At 51.6% G+C, this 21,122-nt stretch overlaps 1 protein-coding gene across 1 annotated transcript in view; it reads left to right on the top strand.

Annotated features, from left to right (window-relative positions):
• Positions 1 to 21,122, top strand: part of SLC5A9 (solute carrier family 5 member 9) — a 38,915-nt gene that overhangs the window by 3,837 nt on the left and 13,956 nt on the right. Inside the window, exons 3-9 of the mRNA XM_033226467.1 lie at positions 15,301 to 15,405; positions 15,724 to 15,888; positions 17,020 to 17,125; positions 18,036 to 18,116; positions 18,438 to 18,643; positions 18,848 to 18,983; positions 20,100 to 20,207. Coding sequence (XP_033082358.1) covers positions 15,301 to 15,405; positions 15,724 to 15,888; positions 17,020 to 17,125; positions 18,036 to 18,116; positions 18,438 to 18,643; positions 18,848 to 18,983; positions 20,100 to 20,207 — 907 coding nt within the window. The remainder of the gene's footprint in view (positions 1 to 15,300; positions 15,406 to 15,723; positions 15,889 to 17,019; positions 17,126 to 18,035; positions 18,117 to 18,437; positions 18,644 to 18,847; positions 18,984 to 20,099; positions 20,208 to 21,122) is intronic.

The raw sequence follows: 21,122 nt of genomic DNA, 5'->3' as shown, positions 1-21,122 counted from the left end.
ACATATGACTCACACTCCCACACTCACACACACTCAGACTCACACACAAGACTCCCACACTCACACTCAAACACACACTCACACTCTTACACTCACACAAGACTCCCACACTCACACTCACACTCCCACACTCACACTCACACACAAACTCACACTCCCACACTCATAACACTACTACACTCACACTCACACTCCTACACTCATACACAAAGCACTCTCACACTCACACTCACACTGATACTCCCACACTCTCACACACAATACTCCGACACACACATAAGATTCCCACACTCACACTCACATTCCCTATTCACACGACTCCCACACTCACACTCACACTCTCACACACACTCAGACTCACACACAAGACTCCCTCACTCACACTCACACACTCACCCTTACACTCACACTCACACAAGACCTCCACACTCACACTCACACTCCCACACTCACACTTACACTTACACTCAGACACACACACGACTCCCACACTCACACTCAAACACACACACTCTTACACTCACACTCACACATGACTCCCACACACTCCCACTCCCACACTCACACATTCACACTCACACTCACACACAGGACTCCGACTCACACTCACACTCCCACACTCACACTCACACTCCCACACTCACACTCACACTTAGACTCACACACAAGACTCCCACACTGACAAACACACTCTTACACTCACACTCACACGCAAGACTCCCACACACACTCCCACACTCACACACAAGACTCCCACACTCACACACTCCCACAGTCACACTCACACACAGGACTCCCCCACTCACACTCACTCACACTCCCACACTCAAACTCACACTCTCACACTCCCACACTCACACTCACACACTCAGACTCACACACAAGATTCCCACACTCACACTCACACACTCACACTCTTACACTCACACACACAGACAAGACTCCCACACTCACACTCCTACACTCACACTCCCACACTCACACACAAGACACTCACACTCACACACACACTCACACTCACACACTCACACTCACACTCCCACACAGGACTCCCCCACACACTCACACTCACACTCCCACACTCACACTCCCACACTCACACTTACACTCAGACTCACACACAAGACCCCCACACTCATACACTCCCACACTCACACTCACACTCTCACACTCACACTCCCACACTCACACGCACACACCTACACACACACTACACTCCCACATTCACAGTCCCACACTCACACACACTCACACTGACACTCCCACACTCTCACACACATTCCCACATTCACACTCACAATCACACACACAGAAGACTCCCACACTCACACTCAAATTCCTATACTCATACTCACACTCCAACACTCACACTCACACTGACACTACCACACTCTCACACACAAAACTCCCACTCACACTTACACTCACACACGACTCCCACACTTTCACACTCCCACACTCACAGACTCAAACTCACACACAAGACTCCCACACTCAAGCATTCTTCCACACTCACACTTCCACACTCACCCTCCCACACTCTTACAAACAAAACTCCCAATCTCACACTCACACACGACTCCCACTCACACTCACATTCACACTTCCACACTCACATTCCCACTCACACTCACACTGACACTCATACACAGGACTCACCGACTCACAGTCACACACTCCCACACTCACACTCACACACACTCACACACTCTTACACTCACACTCCCGCACTCTTACAAACAGAACTCCCAAACACTCACATTCACACACACTTCCACACTCACACTCCCACACTCACAGTCACACTCACACACACTTCCACTCACACTCACATTCACACTTCCACACTCACATTCACACACACTCCCACACTCCACACTCACACACTCACACACACTTCCTCACTCACACACTCCCACACTGACACACTCACACACAAGACTCCCACACTCACAGTCCCACAATCACATTCACACTCCCACACACTCACACACACACAAGACTCCCACATTCACACTCACACTCCTACACTCACACTCACTCCGACACTCACAGTCACACTTACACTGAGACTCACACGCAAGACTCCCACACTCACACTCAAACACACACTCACACTCTTACACTCACACTTACACTCAGACTCACACACAAGACCCCCACACTCATACACTCCCACACTCACACTCTCACACTCACACACTCACACTCACGGACACACCTACACACATACTACACTCCCACATTCACAGTCCCACACTCACACTCACACTGACACTCCCACACTCTCACACACATTCCCACATTCACACTCACATTCAAATTCCTATACTCATACACTCCACACTCACACACTGACACTACCACACTCTCACACACAAAATCCCACTCACACACACACAAGACTCCCATACTCACATTCACACTCCCACACTCACAGACTCAAACTCACACACGACTCCCACACTCAAGCATTCTTCCACACTCACACTTTCACACTCACACTCCCACACTCTTACAAACAAAACTCCCAAACTCACACTCACACATGACTCCCACTCTCACACTCACATTCACACTTCCACACTCACATTCCCACTCACACACTGACAGTCATACACAGGACTCACCCACTCACACTCACACACTCACACACTCACAATCACACACACGCTCACGCTCACACACACTTACACTCACACTCCCGCAGTCTTACAGAACTCCCAAACTAACCCTCACATTCACACACACTCCCACACTCACACTCCCACACTCACACTCACACTGACACAAAGACTCCCACACACACTCCCACACTGCCACTAACACACAGGACTCCCCCCTCACACTCACACTCCCACATTCACACACTCACACTCACACACACTTACAAGCAAAACTCGGAAACTCACATTCACACTCACACACACTTCCACTCACACTCACACTCACTCACACTCACACACACTTACACGCAAAACTCCGAAACTCACATTCACACTCACACACACTTCACTCACACACCCACACACACACTCCGACACTCACACAAATAAACTCCCACATTCACACACTAACACACAACACTCCTACACTCACACTCACAGTTGTAGGTCACTCAAAACACTCCCATACTCACACTCCCAATGACACTCCCACACTCTCACACACAATCTTCCCACACTCACACTCACACATAAGTCACCCACACTCACTCCCACACTCACACTCACACACTCACACTCAGACTCACACACGACTCCCACACACACACACTCCCACACTCATATTCACACTCAACACACACTCCCACACTCACACTAACACACTCACACTCACACACACTCACATTCCCACACTTACAAACAAAACTCCCACTCACACACACACTTCCACACTCACACTCACTCACAGACTCACACACGACTCCCACACTCACACACACACACCACACTCCCACACTCACACTCCCACACTCATGCACACTCACACTGACACACTCCTACACTCACACTCGCACTGACACTCCCACACTCACACACAACATTCCCACTCACACTCACAATCACACACACACAGAAGACTCCCACACTCACACTCACATTCCTACACTCATACAGTCCCACACTCACACTGACACCACCCTCTCACACACAAAACTCCCACTCTCACACTCACACAACTCCCACACTCACATTCACACTCCCACACTCACAGACTGACACACACGACTCTCACACTCACAAGCAGACTTCCATACTCACACTCACACTCACACTCTCACACTCACACTCCCACACTCTTACAAACAAAACTCCCAAACTCACACACTCACACACAAGACTCCCACACTCTCTCACATTCACACTCCCACACTAACACACTCACACACAGGACTCCCCCAAACACACTCCCACACTCACATTCACACTCACACTCACACAGTCATATTCACACACACTTATATTCACAATCCCACACTCTTACAAACGAAACTCCCAAACTCACACTCACAGACACTTCCACACTCACACTCACACACTCACACTCCCACACTTACACAAAACTCCCACATTCACACACAACACTCCCACACTCACACTCACAATCACGCTCACACTCACACACAAGACTCCCAGACTCACACATTCCCACACTCATACTCACACAATCACACTCTCACACACAAGACTCCCACACTCACACTCTCACACTCCCACACTCACATTCACACACTCCCACACTCACACACACATTCACTCACAAGACTCCCACACTCACAAACTCCCGCTCTCACACATAACAGTCCCACACTCACACTGACACACAATACTCCCACACACTCACACTTCCACACTGACACACTCCCACTCTCTCACACACTACATTCCCACACTCACACTCCCACACTCACATACTCCCACACTCTCACATATAATACTCCCACACTCCCACACTCTCACAAATGAAACTCCCCAACTCACACTCACACACATTTCCACACTCACACTCCCACACTCACACTCACAGTCACACACACACACTCCTACACTCTCACAAAACTCTCACATTCACACTCACACTCACACACAACACTCCTACACTCATATTCACACTCCCACTCTCACACAAAACACTCCCATGCTCACCCTCGCACTGACACTCCCAGACTCTCAAACACAACACTCACACACTCACACACAACAGACCCACATGCACACTCATATACCCACACTCTCACACAAAACATTCCCACACTCACACTGACACTACCACACTCTCACACACAAAACTCCCACTCTCACACTGACAGTCACACACAAGACTCCCACACTCACATTCACACTCCCACACACACTCACACTCCCACACTCACACTCCCACACTCACATTCACACTCCCACACTCACACTCCCACATTCTCACACACAACACTCCCACACTCACACTCACACACAAAACTCCCACACTCACACACACAACACCCACACTCACACTTGAACACTCTCACACAAAACACTCCCACACTCACACACAGACACTCCCACACTATCACACACAACATTCCCACACTCACACACGATTCCCACACTCACACTCACAATCCTACACTCACACTCATAGTCCCACACTCACATTCACACTCACACACACGAATCCCACACTCACCCACTCCCACAATCACACTCCCACTCCCACACTCACACTCACATTGACTCACACACAAGACTCCCACGCTCACACTCACACTCCCACACTCACAGTCACACACAAGACTCCCACACTAACACTCACACACTTACACTCACACACACTCACACACGACTCCCACACTCACAATCACACTCCCACACTCACACTCAGACTCCCACACTCACACACACACTCACATATTCACACACACACTCTCAGAAAAATCCCACATTCACATTCACACTCACACAAAGCACTGACACACTCACACTCCCATACTTTCACACAACACTCCCGCACTCACACTGACACTCCCACACTCACACACAACACTCCCACACTCACACTCACACTCACACACAAGACTCCCACACACTCACACTCCCACACTCTCACACATAACACTCCCATACTCACATTCACACACACAATACTCCCACACTCACACTCACACACAAGACTCCCACACTCACACCACACTCCCACACTCACAATCACACTCCTACACTCACACTGACTCTCCCATACTCTCAGAAACACTCCCACACTCACACTCACAATCACAGTCACACTCACACACAAGACTCCCACACTCACAGTCACACACTCACACTCACACACAAGACTCCCACATTCACACTCTCACACTCACAGTCACACACTCACACTCAAACTCACACTCCCACACTCACACACTCCCAGACTCACACACATTCACACATGACTCCCACACTCACAGTCACACTCCCACACTCTCACACATAACACTCCTACACTCTCACAGACAATACTCCCACAGTCACACCCACTCTTCCACACTGACACACTCCCACACTCTCACACACTACACTCCCACACTCACACTCCCACACTCTCACAACATTCCCACACTCACATACTCCCACACTCTCACACATAACACTCCCACACTCACACTCCCACTCTCACACTCACACACAAGACTCCCACACAATCACTCCCACACACTCACGCATAACACTCCCACACTCATACACTCACACACAATACTCCCACATTCACACTCAAACTTCCACACTGACACTCACACTCCCACACTCTCAGACACAACACTCCCTCACGGACACACTCCCACGCTCTCACACATAACAGTCCCACACTTACACACACACACAGTCTCACAAAACTCCCACACTCACACTCACATTCACACTCAACACTCCCACACTCACACTCACACTCCCACATTCTCACACAAAACACTCCCACACTCACAATCACACTGACACTTCCACACTCTCACACACAACACTTCCACACTCACACACTCACACATTCACACACAAGACTCCCACACACACTGACTCCCACACTCACACTCCCACACTCACACTCAGACTCCCACACCCTCAAGCACAACACTTCCACACTCACACTCCTACACACAACACTCCCACACTCACACATTCCCACACTCTCCCACACAACACTCACACACACACTCCCACACTCTCACACACAATGCTCCCACACTCACAAGCAGACTTCCACACTCACACTCCCACACTCACACACTCCCACACTCTCACACACAGAACTCCCACACACACTCACACACAACAGACCCACACTAACACACTCCCACACTCACACTTGCAGACTCACACTCACACTCCCACACTCTCATAAAGAAAACTGCCACACACACACACAATCCCACACTCTCCCTCACACACCCACACTCTCACACAAAACACTCTGACACACTCACACTGACACTACCACACTCACATACAACACTCCCACAATCACGCTCACACTCACACACTCACACTCACGCTCCCACACTCACACTCACACACAAGACCCACATGCTCACACTCACACTCCCACACTCATATTCACACTCCCACACTCACACTCAAACACTCACACTCACACACAAGACTCCCACACTCACACTACCCCACTCTCACACATAACATTCCACACTCTCACACACAATACCCCCACACTCACACACACTTCCATGCTGACACTCCCACTCCCACACTCTTGCACACACTCTCACACTCTCACACTCACACAGAATACTCCCACATTCACACTCACACTCACGCTTCCACACTGACACACTCCCACAATCTCACACACAACACTCCCACACACACACATAACACTCCCACACTCACACTCCCACACTCTTGCAAACAAAACTCCCACACTCACACTCCCACACTCTTACACAAAACACTCCCTCACTCTCACACTGACACTTCCACACTCTCACACACAACACTCCCACACTCACACTCACACACTACCACACTCTCACAACACTCCCACACTCACACTCACACAGAAGACTTCCACACTCACTTTCACACTCCCACACTCACACACACTCTCACACTCACACACACTCACAAGACTCCCACACTCAATCTCACAATAGCAGACTCACATTCACACTCCCACACTCACACTCCCACTCCCACATTCTCACACACAATACTTCCACTCTCACACTCACATTCCCACAATCACACACAACACTCCCACACTCACAATCACACTCCCACATTCTCACACACAATACTGCCATACTCACACTCAGTCCCACACTCACACACAACACTCCCACACTCAGTCACACTCCCACACTTACACTCACACTTCCACACTCTCACACACAAAACTCCCACACTCCCACACACACAACACTCCCACACTCACACTCTCCCACACTCTCACACAAAACACTCCCACACTCACACTGACACTCCCACAGTCACACACAACACTCCCACTTACACTCACATTCACACACAAGACTCCCACACTCACATTCCCACAGTCACACTCACACTCCCATGCTCACACTCACGACTCCCACACTCAGAATCACACTCCCACACTCTCACACATAACACTCCCACACTCACACTCACACTCCCACACTCATACTCACATTCCCACACTCACACTCACATTCCTACACTCACACTCACATTCCCACACTTACATTCACAGTCCCACACTCACACTCCCACATTCTCACACACAACACTCACACTCACACTCCCACACACACTCACACAATACTCCCACACTCACACTCACACTTCCACACTGACACACTCCCACACTCACACACAACACTCCCACACTCACACTCACTCCCACACTCTCATGCACAACACTCCAACACTCACACTCACACTCCCACACTCACACACAACACTCCCACACTCACATTCACACTCCCACACTCAGCACTCCCACACTCACACTGCCACTCCTACACTCACACTCAAACTTGCACACTCTCACCCACAGCACTCCCACACTCACACTGCCAGACTCACACTCACACTCCCACAGTCTCACACACAAGACTCCCACTCTCTCACACACATCCCACACGCTCACACACACATTCCCACACTCACACTCCCACACTCTTACAGACAACACTTCCACACTCACATTCTCACACTCACACACAAAACTCCCACACTCACACACTCCCACAGTCTCAGCACTCTCACACACTCCCACACTCACAACACTCTCACACACTCCCACACTCTCACACACAGCACCCTCACACTCACACTTTCTCCCACACTCTCACACAGCACTCCTACACACTCACACCCTCTCACACATAACACTCCCACGTTCACACTCACACTCCCACACACACAACACTCCAACGCTCTCAGCACGCTCACACTCACACTCCCACACTCTCACACACAGCACTCTCACACACACAATCCCACACTCACAGCACCCTCACACTCACACTCCCACACTCTCACACACAGCACTCTCACACACACACTTCCACACTCTCACTCCCACAGTCTCACACACAGCACTCTCACACACACTCTCACAGCACTCCCACACTCACACACTCCCACATTCTCACACACAACACTCCCACACTCACAGATTCACACACACACAACACTCCCACATTCATACTCCCACTCCCACACTCACACACAGCACTCCCACACTCACACTCACACTCACACCCAACACTCCACACTCACACTCCATGCTCACACTCTCCCACACTCTCACACAGAAAACTCCCACACTCACACTCCCACACTCTCACACACAAAACTCCCACACTCCCACACTCTCACACACAACACTCCCACACTCACACTCCCACTTCCACACTCACACACACAACACTCCCACAGTCACACTCACACACTTTCACACACAACACTCCCACACTCACACACACACACTACCACACTCACACAAATACTCCCACACTCACACTCACACTTCCACACTCCCACACACAACACTCCCACACACTCACACTCCCACTCACACACTCCCACACTCTCACACACAGCACTACCACACACACTCCCACACTCACACACACTCCCACACTCACACTCACATTCCCACACTCTCACAACACTCTGACACACACACTCCCACCCTCTCACGCACAACACTCCCACACTCACACTCCCAAACTCTCATACATAACAGTCCCACACTCACACAACACTCCCACACTCACACTCACATTCCCACACTCTCACACACAACACTCCCACACTCACACTCACACTCCCACACTCTCACACACAACACTCCCACACTCACACATTCCTACACTCTCACACACAACACTCCAAAACTCACACTCACACTTCCACACTCTCACGCACAACACTCCCACACTCACACTCACACACTCACACACAGCACTCGCACACTCACACACACTCCCACTCACACACTCCCACACTCACACTCCCAGACTTTCACACAGAACACTCCCACACACACTCCCACACTCACACTCACACTCCCACACTCTCACACACTTCCACACTCACACTCACACTCCCACACTCACACACATTCCCACAGTCACACACTCCCACACTTTCACACCCAATACTCCCACACTCACACTCCCACACTCTCACACACAACACTCCCACACTCACACACACAATACTCCCACACTCTCACTCACACTTCCACACATCCACACTCTCACACACACACTCCCACACTCACACTCACACGCTCCCACACTCTCACAGCACTCGCACACTCCCACTCCCACAATCACACACACAACTCTCCCACACTCTGACACACAGCACTTCCACACTCACACTCACACACTCACACAACACTCCCACACTCTCACACACAACACTCCCACACTCACAGTCACACTCCCGTATGCTCACAGCACCCTCACACTCACACTGCCACACTCTCACACACAGCACTCCCACACTCACACTCACTCTCACAACACTCCCACCCTCACACTCCCACACTCTCACACACAGCAGCCTCACACTCTCAACACTCCCACACTCTCACAACACCCTCACTCTCACACTCCCACACTCTCACAACACCCTCACACTCACACTCCCACACACACACAGCACTCACATTCCCACAGTCTCGCAACACTCTCACACTTACACTCCCACACACACCAGCACCCTCACACTCACACTCCCATACTCTCACACACAGCACTCCCACACTCACACTCCCACACTCTCACACGTAACACTCCCACACACACACTCTCACACACAGCACTCTCACACTCACACTCCCACACTCTCACAACACTCCCACTCTTACACTCTCATACTCTCACCCACAGCACCCTCACACTCACACTGCCACACTCTCACACACAGCACTCCCACACTCACACTCACTCTCACAACACTCCCACCCTCACACTCCCACACTCTCACACACAGCAGCCTCACACTCTCAACACTCCCACACTCTCACAACACCCTCACTCTCACACTCCCACACTCTCACAACACCCTCACACTCACACTCCCACACACACACAGCACTCACATTCCCACAGTCTCGCAACACTCTCACACTTACACTCCCACACACACACAGCACCCTCACACTCACACTCCCATACTCTCACACACAGCACTCCCACACTCACACTCCCACACTCTCACACGTAACACTCCCACATCACACACTCTCACACACAGCACTCTCACACTCACACTCCCACACTCTCACAACACTCCCACTCTTACACTCTCATACTCTCACCCACAGCCCCCTCACACTCACACTGCCACACTCTCACACACAGCACTCCCACACTCACACTCACTCTCACAACACTCCCACCCTCACACTCCCACACTCTCACACACAGCAGCCTCACACTCTCAACACTCCCACACTCTCACAACACCCTCACTCTCACACTCCCACACTCTCACAACACCCTCACACTCACACTCCCACACACACACAGCACTCACATTCCCACAGTCTCGCAACACTCTCACACTTACACTCCCACACACACACAGCACCCTCACACTCACACTCCCATACTCTCACACACAGCACTCCCACACTCACACTCCCACACTCTCACACGTAACACTCCCACACTCACACACTCTCACACACAGCACTCTCACACTCACACTCCCACACTCTCACAACACTCCCACTCTTACACTCTCATACTCTCACCCACAGCCCCCTCACACTCACACTCCCACACTCTCACACAGCACTCCCAAACACTCCCACACTCCCACAACACTCCCACACTTACACTCCCACACTCACACAACACTTCCACACACTCACACTCCCACACTCCCAGCACGCTCACACTTACACTCCCACACTCTCACACATAGCACTCTCACACTCACACAATCCCACACTCACAGCATCCTCACACTCATGATCCCACACACAGCACTCTCACACACTCACACTCCCACAATCTCACTCCCACACTCTCACAACACTCCCACCCTCACACTCTCACACACACACCCAACAGCCTCACACACTCCCACACTCACAACACTCCCACACTCACACTCCCAGACTCTCACATCAGCCTCACACTCCCACTCCCACACTCTGACAGCACCCTCACACTCACACTCCCACACTCTCACAACACTCCCACATTTACACTCCCACTCTCACACACAGCACCCTCACACACTCCCACACTCACACACAGAACTCCCACACTCACACTCACTCCCACACTCTCACACACACTCCCACAGTCACACTCCCACACTCTCCCAACACTCCCACACTCACACTCCCACACTTTCACACACTCACACACAGCACTCTCACCCTCTAGGCACCCACACACGTTCAAACATGCCCACACTCATACGTACTTACAAACTCATTCACACAATCACACTCCCATTCTCACACTCACACCTCTTGCACTCACACACTCACTCTCACACACACTGTCTCAGAAACATAGACTCGCACTCTCATACTCATGCTCATTTACACACTTACACGTGCTCACTCAGGCACACATTCATGCACACTCACATCTCCAGCCATCTTCACCCCTCTCCCCACCCTTCTCGTTCTCACCACCTTCCCCACTCTCTAGTGATCACAGACTCGCTAAAGAGTAGCAGAAACAGAGGAGGCCTCCAGGTCTCTCTGGAAGGTTTAGGTATCTGGGACAGGAAGAAGTAGGGGCAGGGAGCTCTTGCTGTCCAGCGTGACAGAATCCCCAGGGATGGCGGGGAGCTGAGGCCTGGCAGCTCAGGAACAGTGTGCGGGTCACTGGTGCTACCAGCTACCTTCTCATCAAGAGAAAGGAAAAACCCTTCAAAATGGTTCTTTTCAGCTAGTGCCCCCCAAATCACAGGAAAGGAGGAGAAAGGAGCATGACAGAGCAGGTTCCTCTGACCACTTCAGGAGAAGCCCAGGGGCCCTGCTGACTGCCTGGTCAACCTGCAGAGAACCGAGCTCTGGCCTAACGATTAGTGTGAGGAACCTGAGGCCTCCGAACAAGAGGGAGGCCTTGGCAGGCACTCCCATGTTCCCACTGCGCCCCAAACACAGAGCAGACACCCAGTGGGAAAGAGAGGATGTGCTCCCCATCGTCTGGTAAGCCAGGCTGTGAGCTGTGCCTCCTGCACCTGAGACCTGGGTCCAGCCTGAGGCCAGCCTGAGAACCAGCTCTGGGGAGGGAAAGCTCAGTCCCACCAGCACTGCTGGAGGGTTTGTCTGGGCGTCTGCCCTGCCCTGAGTCTGTGCCCTGTGAACAGTGTGTGGCTTGGAGGCTGAGAGCAGAAGGTGCAGTTGCCCGTCCTGTTCCAGAGAGGCCTGCATGGTCGCCCTCCCCACGCCTCCCCTGCTGATGTTATTTGTCTCCTGGGTTAGGAGCAGGGGAAGTGAGGTTAAAAACTCTGGGCTGGGTGGGGGTGGAGGTGCCTCACTGCTCCAAGAACTGCCTGGGGGAGGCTTCTTCCCCTGAAGCAGGAGTTCTGGTGTTCTCTGCTCTGGCTGGGTGGTCCAGCCTAGCCCCGCCAGCACCCTGGGACCGCCTGAGGAAGAGTGTGTGTGCGTGTGAGTCCTGTGTGAATCTGTTTCCATGTGTGAGTGTGTATGCATGTGAGTGTGGGCACTGTGTGTGTGCATGAGTGTGCTTGTGTGTGTGTGCTTTGTGAATGTATGTGCACGTGTGTGCATATGTGTGCATACCTGTGTGTGTGCGGGCATAGGCATGAGGACATGTGCATGTGTGTGAGTGCAGATGTGTGACTGTGCAAGTGCGTGAGTGCATGTGTGTCAGAGTATGTGTGTGCATGTGGGAGAGTGTACCATGCCTGTGTGTGTGAGTGCATATGTGTGTCAGAGTGTGAGTGTGCACGTGTGTACCGTGCCTGTGTGTGAGTGCATGTGTGTGTCAGAGTGTGAGTGTGCATGTGTGTGTGTACCGTGCCTGTGTGTGTGCGTGTGTGTCAGAGTGTGAGTGTGCATGTGAGTGTACCGTGCCTGTGTGTGCATGAGTGCATGTGTGTGTACTGTGCCTGTGTGCGTGTGTGAGTGCACATGTGAGTGTGCATGTGCACGTGTCAGAGGCGCTAGCACCAGGGCCTCAGCAATGTCAGGCCGGTTGCTCATTCTGTGCCTTTACACTGCTGACTGCCTTTGTCTGAATTTCTCAATGCTTTTCCTCTCCTCTCACTTTCTCTCTCACAGTACCTCCGAAAGAACAGGAAGTTGGGCGGAAGTAAGTCCCACATTGTATAGATGAAGAAGCTGAGGTGTCAATAGAGGAAGTGATTTTATTGTGGTGACATCGGATACAAAAAGGAACACAGCTCTGCCCCCAGCTGCCCCAGCCCTCTCCCTGAGGTCTCCTTAGGCCTCCTCCCAGGCTCCAGAGCCCCTTCCTCTCCCCCTTCTCCCCTCCCATTCAGGGATCCCATCTAATAATAAGAGATAATATTGACCAAGTGCGCATTAAGTGGCAAGCACCATTTGTGTAGTGTTACTGGGCCAGAGAGCCAGGGATTGAATCTTAATTTGGTCACTTACTAGTTCTGAGACTTGGGCAAGTTACCTATCTGTGCCTCAGTTCACTCATAGGTAAGATGGGGATAAAAGTAGCACTGAGGGTTGTGGTGAGGATTAAATGAGTCCCCATACTCAGAAGGCAGGCTGGTTCCTGGAGATGCTGCACAGGCCCTGACTGCCCTGATCATGCTCACCATCATCACCGCTCTCTACTGCCTCCCAAGTGCTTGGCTGCCCCCTTGAAGAACTAACTCAGCTCAGAGGTCGACCTGGCCTGTGCTCAGTCCCTCGGCTCCACCCTTTGCCTGGCTCACCCTGGGATGGCAGGAGGGCTTTTCCTTCCCTCCTGTGGGGCTTCCCATCCCCTTCAGCTTCCTTCCCTTGGAGGCCCTCAGACCCATGGCCTTAGTGCAGAGGTCCACACTCCCCACTTTCCAGGCTTCCTTCCCACTTTCCCCTTTTTTCCACTTCACCATTTACTCACTGGGTGACCTGGAGCCAGCGAGTTCACCTTTCCTTACATTAGTTCCTTCCTCTGTAACCTGGGATGACTAATACCCTTCCCTGCAGCTATCTGTGGAATTGAATGTATTTATGAATGCAGCGCCTGGCATACAGTTGGTACCCAATAAATATCAGTTCCATGCCCCCTCACTACTCATGGTCCTCACTCCAGATTCATTCAGATCACTCCTGACTCCTGACCCTTGACCCAACTGTGCCTTGCAGATTGGAGCATCTCTGATGTCAAGCAATGTGGGCAGTGGCTTGTTCATTGGCCTGGCTGGGACAGGGGCTGCCGGAGGCCTCGCCGTGGGTGGCTTCGAGTGGAACGTAAGGAAGCTGGTTTGGTTTTTCCAGAATAATGAGAGTCTAACCCACCTCCGTCTCTGGCATTAGTGCTATGAGGATCCTTAGGGATGCCTGGGAGGCTGCATGGTGAATTGAGAATCCATTTCACAGATGAGGAAATCAAGGTCTGGAGGAGACAGAGGGATCCATGCAAGGTCACACGGGAGGACTGGGGTCAGGTCCCAGGTCCCTTATTTCTCTGTTCGGGGGCCTCCCACAGCACAGCACTGCCTCTGGGTGGGAAGCCGCCGCTCTGTCTAAATCCAGGACCTGGATACCTTCTTTTCCCCACTCTCTCAGGCAACCTGGCTGCTCCTGGCCCTCGGCTGGGTCTTCGTCCCTGTGTACATCGCAGCGGGTGTGGTCACAATGCCACAGTACCTGAAGAAGCGATTTGGAGGCCAGAGGATCCAGGTGTACATGTCTGTCCTGTCTCTCATCCTCTACATCTTCACCAAGATCTCGGTAGGTGTCATTACAATGTGGCCGTTGTGTCTGCAAATGCTGATTCGGGAATTGCTGAGTGCATCACCATGTGCGTGTTGAGGGGAAGCTGACAATCCATTGACAAAAAGGAAGGCAGGACCTAGAAACCTTTAGCACATGCTCCCCCTCAGCACTGGGGTACTCAGAGATGAATGGTAAATGTTTTTGGAGTGAATGACAGCCACTACACTCAAATAAATCACAATCCAGAGTTCATTCATTTATTTTTTCATTAATGGATTATTCATTCATCAACTGCATTAGTTGCCGAGATTTTTGGAGTTAGAAAAGTCTTTTAATCCTCCTCTATTGACCTAAACTCAGGAAACAAACCTAGATAGGTCAAATGACTTGCCCAAGCCCACACAGAGGGCTAGCTCTAGAATTGAAACTGAAGTGTGGGTTCCATGACCCAGTCCAGTCTCCTTCCACTCTGTTATGTTTTAGACCCCGTAACAGGTTCACAAAACAATCATGGAATGGGACCCACAAGCACACACTAAAGGGAACTGAGTCACTCCGTTGCCAGGTCCAAGGCTGAAAAACACTTTAAGGCCCTTGTTTCACCAATGTTTGAGAATCACCCTAAGTCAGCTTAGGCTCAGGCTATAAGCCCTTTTCTGCTAATAAACCCAAGTATGTAGATGAGTCAGATCCATGTCTATCTGCACCAGGGCTCTTGCCACACTGGGTCAGCCGTGGGCCATCTGGCAGCCAAGTAGGCTCTGCTCTGCCAGGGAGCAGCCAGCAACTCTCTGGTTCTTCCTCTCTTCTTCTAAATGGCCTCTTCTTCTCCAGCCCAGCGCCTTCCTTCACTTCCTCAGTCTTCCACTTAATTCCTCACCACTTCCTTCACATCTAGCAGACTACACAATTAAATTTTCCTCAGTTTTGAGACTTTATATAGTACTTCTCTGCTTTAAAGCCTCCATGGTGCCTCAGTGTCTGCAAGATAAAGCCCACACTCTTTAGCATAGCACTTAAAGCTCATTTTCATCATGTGATGAGGGCTGAGGATGCCTGGTGTTGCTGGGCAGGCAGGTGACGTGTCCACACAGCCCTACTGAGGGCCTCGGGTGTCCTGGCCTCTTGGGTCCTGGCTCTCTGCAGACTGACATCTTCTCTGGAGCTCTCTTCATCCAGATGGCATTGGGCTGGAACCTGTACCTCTCCACGGGGATCCTGCTGGTGGTGACTGCCGTCTACACCATTGCAGGTAGGCAGAGGGAAGGTCATGTTGGGCTGCGGAGACTGAGACAGGAAGAGGGAAAGAGCTTTTTTCCTCTGCCAGGAAGCTTTTGACTGGCAGAGACCACCCAGAGAGAAAGACTGACGGAGAGACAACCAGAGAGAGACAGAGAGACATAACACTGATGCTGACAGAGAGAAGGAGAAACAGGAGAAGTAGAGACAAAGAAAGGCTGAGACAGAGAGGTAGAAGAGAAGAACACAGGGGAACAGAATGAAAGACACAGGGACAGAGACCAGGGGGATGAAAAGGGCAGAAATGGGAGGAGGAACGGGTCAAGCAGAGAGAGGGAAGGAGAGACAGTAATAAATATCAGAAAAGACTAACTGCCCAGGGAGCAAGGTAGAGAGGGGTACTATGACCCAAGCCAGAGTCACTGCAGGCTGCCCCAGGCAGAGACCACAACCCACCTCCTCCTGTTTCCTCAAAATCTCCTTGCACAGGGCTGGGCACCATGGGAGACCAGCATGGGAGGACAGCCTTCCTTATGGTTAAGTTGGGGTCCAGAGACGGGGTGGGGGGCATTTAGACGGACACTGGGAGGAGAAAGCAGGGAGTATTCCTGGCAGAACTACAAGCCAAGGAATGGACTTGGGATATTAAACAATAACACAGAGCTGTGGCGTGATGGCCACAGTCAGCTGCTGTCAAGACAGAAAGAAGGGACCCCAGCACCTTTGACTGTGACCAGCTGGCATCCTGCCAGGGAGGGAGAGAGAGGAGCACTGGGTGTGGAGAAAGGCAGGTGGCCAGAGTTCCCCTGCTAAAAGGGCTCTGTGTCTTCTCTGGTCTCCCCAGTGTGGCCATGCATAGAGCAGGCAGCCAGAGAGGACCCCAAACTGGTGCTGACTGATGAGCCCTCTCCTTGGGTCCCCAGGGGGCCTTGTGGCTGTGATTTACACAGATGCTCTGCAGACGGCGATCATGGTCGGGGGAGCCCTGGTCCTCATGTTTCTGGGTAAGAAAAAGATCTAAATACACCCCGCCTTTATTCTTAAATTCCTCTCTGTCCTGTCTCTGTCACCTCCAGAGTTTGATTGAAACTTTCCAGTGCTTAGAGCCATGTGAGCCATGTCCCCTCTCCAGGCTGCAGCTCCCAAAGATCAGGGTTCTCGCTACTTCAAACCAAGGGTCTTGAGCCCAAGCCCCATCTTCCTCTTTCACCCCCAATCCCCACGTCAGTTCCAACCTGAGAGCCCACATGAGGCTGGGGGCTGGACATGCTGAGTGACAGGCTCAGTGGGGTCTCAGGGCTGCTTCACTCACTGTCTCCTCACAGGCTTTCAGGATGTGGGCTGGTACCCAGGCCTGGAGCAGCGGTACAGGCAGGCCATCCCTAATGTCACAGTCCCCAACACCACCTGTCACCTCCCACGGCCCGATGCCTTCCACCTGCTTCGGAACCCTGTGAGCGGGGACATCCCTTGGCCAGGTCTCATTTTCGGGCTTACAGTGCTGGCCACCTGGTGTTGGTGCACAGACCAGGTAATCCCCAGCCAGGCTTAGCCTGAAGTGGGGTGGCTTCCTGCAGAAAAACCCAGTGCCCGGATGCACAGAGGGTTGGACCTCATTCTGGGATTGTGACTGGACTGGAGTAGGGGCACAGTCATGCCCAGTGTCAGGGCTCACCTGTGGCTTAGTGAGCATTTCCTCAACCTGAGCTGCACTCCTCATTTGCCGCCCTTTCAGGTCATTGTGCAGCGGTCTCTCTCGGCCAAGAGTCTGTCTCATGCCAAGGGAGGCTCCGTGCTGGGGGGCTACCTGAAGATCCTCCCCATGTTCTTCATCGTCATGCCTGGCATGATCAGCCGGGCTCTGTTCCCAGGTAAGAGTGAGTCTTGCTCTCTGGGTGTTGGGATCTGGGGCTTTCAAGGAGTGTCTGGAGAATGGGAATGTGTCCCTCGGCAATGTTAGACCAGAGCAGGGGTTGGCAAGGTTTGTCTATTAAGAACACATAGCTAGGCATGATGGCGTGCACCCACAGACCCAGCTACTTGGAATGCTGAGGATCCTGAGTCCAGGAGCTTGAGTCCAGGAGGTTGAGGCTGCAGTGAGCTGTGATTGCCCCACTGCATTCCAGTTTGGGAAACAGAGCAAGAGGAACCCTGTCAAAAAGAAAAGAAAGAACAGAACAGAAAAGAAAGGACAGAGGGAAGGAGGGAGGGAGGAAGGAAGGAAGGAAGAAAGGAAGGAAGGAAGGAGAAAGAAGAAAAGAAGAAGAAAGAAAGGAAGAAAAGAAGAAAGAAAGAAGAAAAGAAAGAAGGAAAGAGAAAGAAAGAAAGAGAAAGAAAGAAAGAGGAGGAGGGAAGGAAGGGAGGGAGGGAGGGAGGGCAAGCAAAGGAAAGCAAAGCAAAGAAAGGAAAAGAAGGCCGGGCACGGTGGCTCACTCCTGTAATCCCAGAACTTTGGGAGGCCGAGGTGGATGAATCATGAGGTCAGGAGTTCGAGATCAGCCTGACAAACATAGTAAAACCCCGTCTCCACTAAAAATACAAAAATTAGCTGGGCGTGGTGGCACGTGCCTGTAATCCTAGCTACTCAGAAGGCTGAGGCAGGAGAATCACTTGAACCCGGGAGGTGGAGGTTGTAGTGAGCCGAGATTGCACCATTGCACTCTAGTCTGAGCGACAGAGCAAGACTCCATCTCAAACAAACAAACAAAAAAAGATAGAAAGAAAAGAAAAGAACACATAGTAAGCAGTTTAGGCGTTGTGGGCCAAACATATAATAAATATTTCAGTAGAAAAAATGTGAATCAGGTAGTAAGTGTATGGACAAGAAATTTACCAAAGATCCAGACACCATTTGCCCCTTGACCTTGAAGACACGGGTCCCTGTCAGTCTCCGGTGAACATTATCCTGTAGTTTTGGAAAGTAAATACTAGGCCAACCTGAGAAGGCACAAGATCATGGACTCCATCTGCCATCACTTCTTCCATAGACGAGGTGGGCTGCGTGGACCCTGATGTCTGCCAAAGCATCTGTGGGGCCCGAGTGGGATGTTCCAACATTGCCTACCCCAAGCTGGTCATGACTCTCATGCCTGTTGGTGAGTCTCTCCTCCCCACCCCACCCTGCACTCTCACCTCCAGCCTCCTCCAATCTCCACTGCCCAGGAGGGATGGCACTAACATGGATGGGAAGAGGGAAGAAAACTATTCACCTCTGCACCCCCATCCTAACACACACACACACTTTTTACAAGTAGAGATAAAAGGCAGGCCCCTGCTCAGGCATCATGTGGTCTCCAGGGTGCCTGGACTTGCCAGAGGCACAATCCAGTGGAACCAGTGTAGTGACCCAGCATGGGTTAAGGGAGCCCTAAGGAGGCACCTGACCCAGCTGGAGGATGTCGGGAAGGTCTCTCAGAAGGAAGGAAATGGAGCTGCATCCTGAGTTAAATCTTAGGCAGACACAGCCGGAGGGGCATAGGAAGTGTCATTCTAGGGATGAGAAGCTGTGCCTGCAAAGGCCTAGAGTGAAGAGAGGGCATGAAGTATGAGCTGAAAGAGGCCCAGTGTGGATGCAGGAGCCAGGAGGAATGAAGACAACTTTCCTGGTGGGGATGTCACCGCCAAGCCTTGTTCTGGAGCAGAGTGCTGGGACACTGGGGGATTTTGGTCAGAGAGAGCATGACTGGGTTTGTGTTTCAGCAAGACCAGTCTGCGTGGATGACTCTGTGTGAGGCAGGCTTGGGGGTAGGCAGGGAGATTGTCCATGGGGCATTTGCAGTGGTCCAGGTAGGTGGACCAAGTCAGTGGCATCAAAGATGAAGAGAAGGGATTTAAAGATGTTTGTGAGGTTGAATGGACAGGACTTGATTTGAGGGATAATACAGAGAAATCCTAGAAGGCTCCCAGATCTTGGCCTTTAGATGGTGGTTTTATAATGATACTGAGATTAGGGACATACGAAGGGAGGTAGGATTATGGAGGGCAGCAGAGAGTAGAGTTATTCCCTCCCT

This window comes from Trachypithecus francoisi, unplaced genomic scaffold, assembly GCF_009764315.1.
Source record: "Trachypithecus francoisi isolate TF-2019V2 unplaced genomic scaffold, Tfra_2.0 Lachesis_group12, whole genome shotgun sequence".
NCBI lineage: Eukaryota > Metazoa > Chordata > Mammalia > Primates > Cercopithecidae > Trachypithecus > Trachypithecus francoisi.
This window is presented reverse-complemented; position numbering and strand designations above follow the sequence as displayed.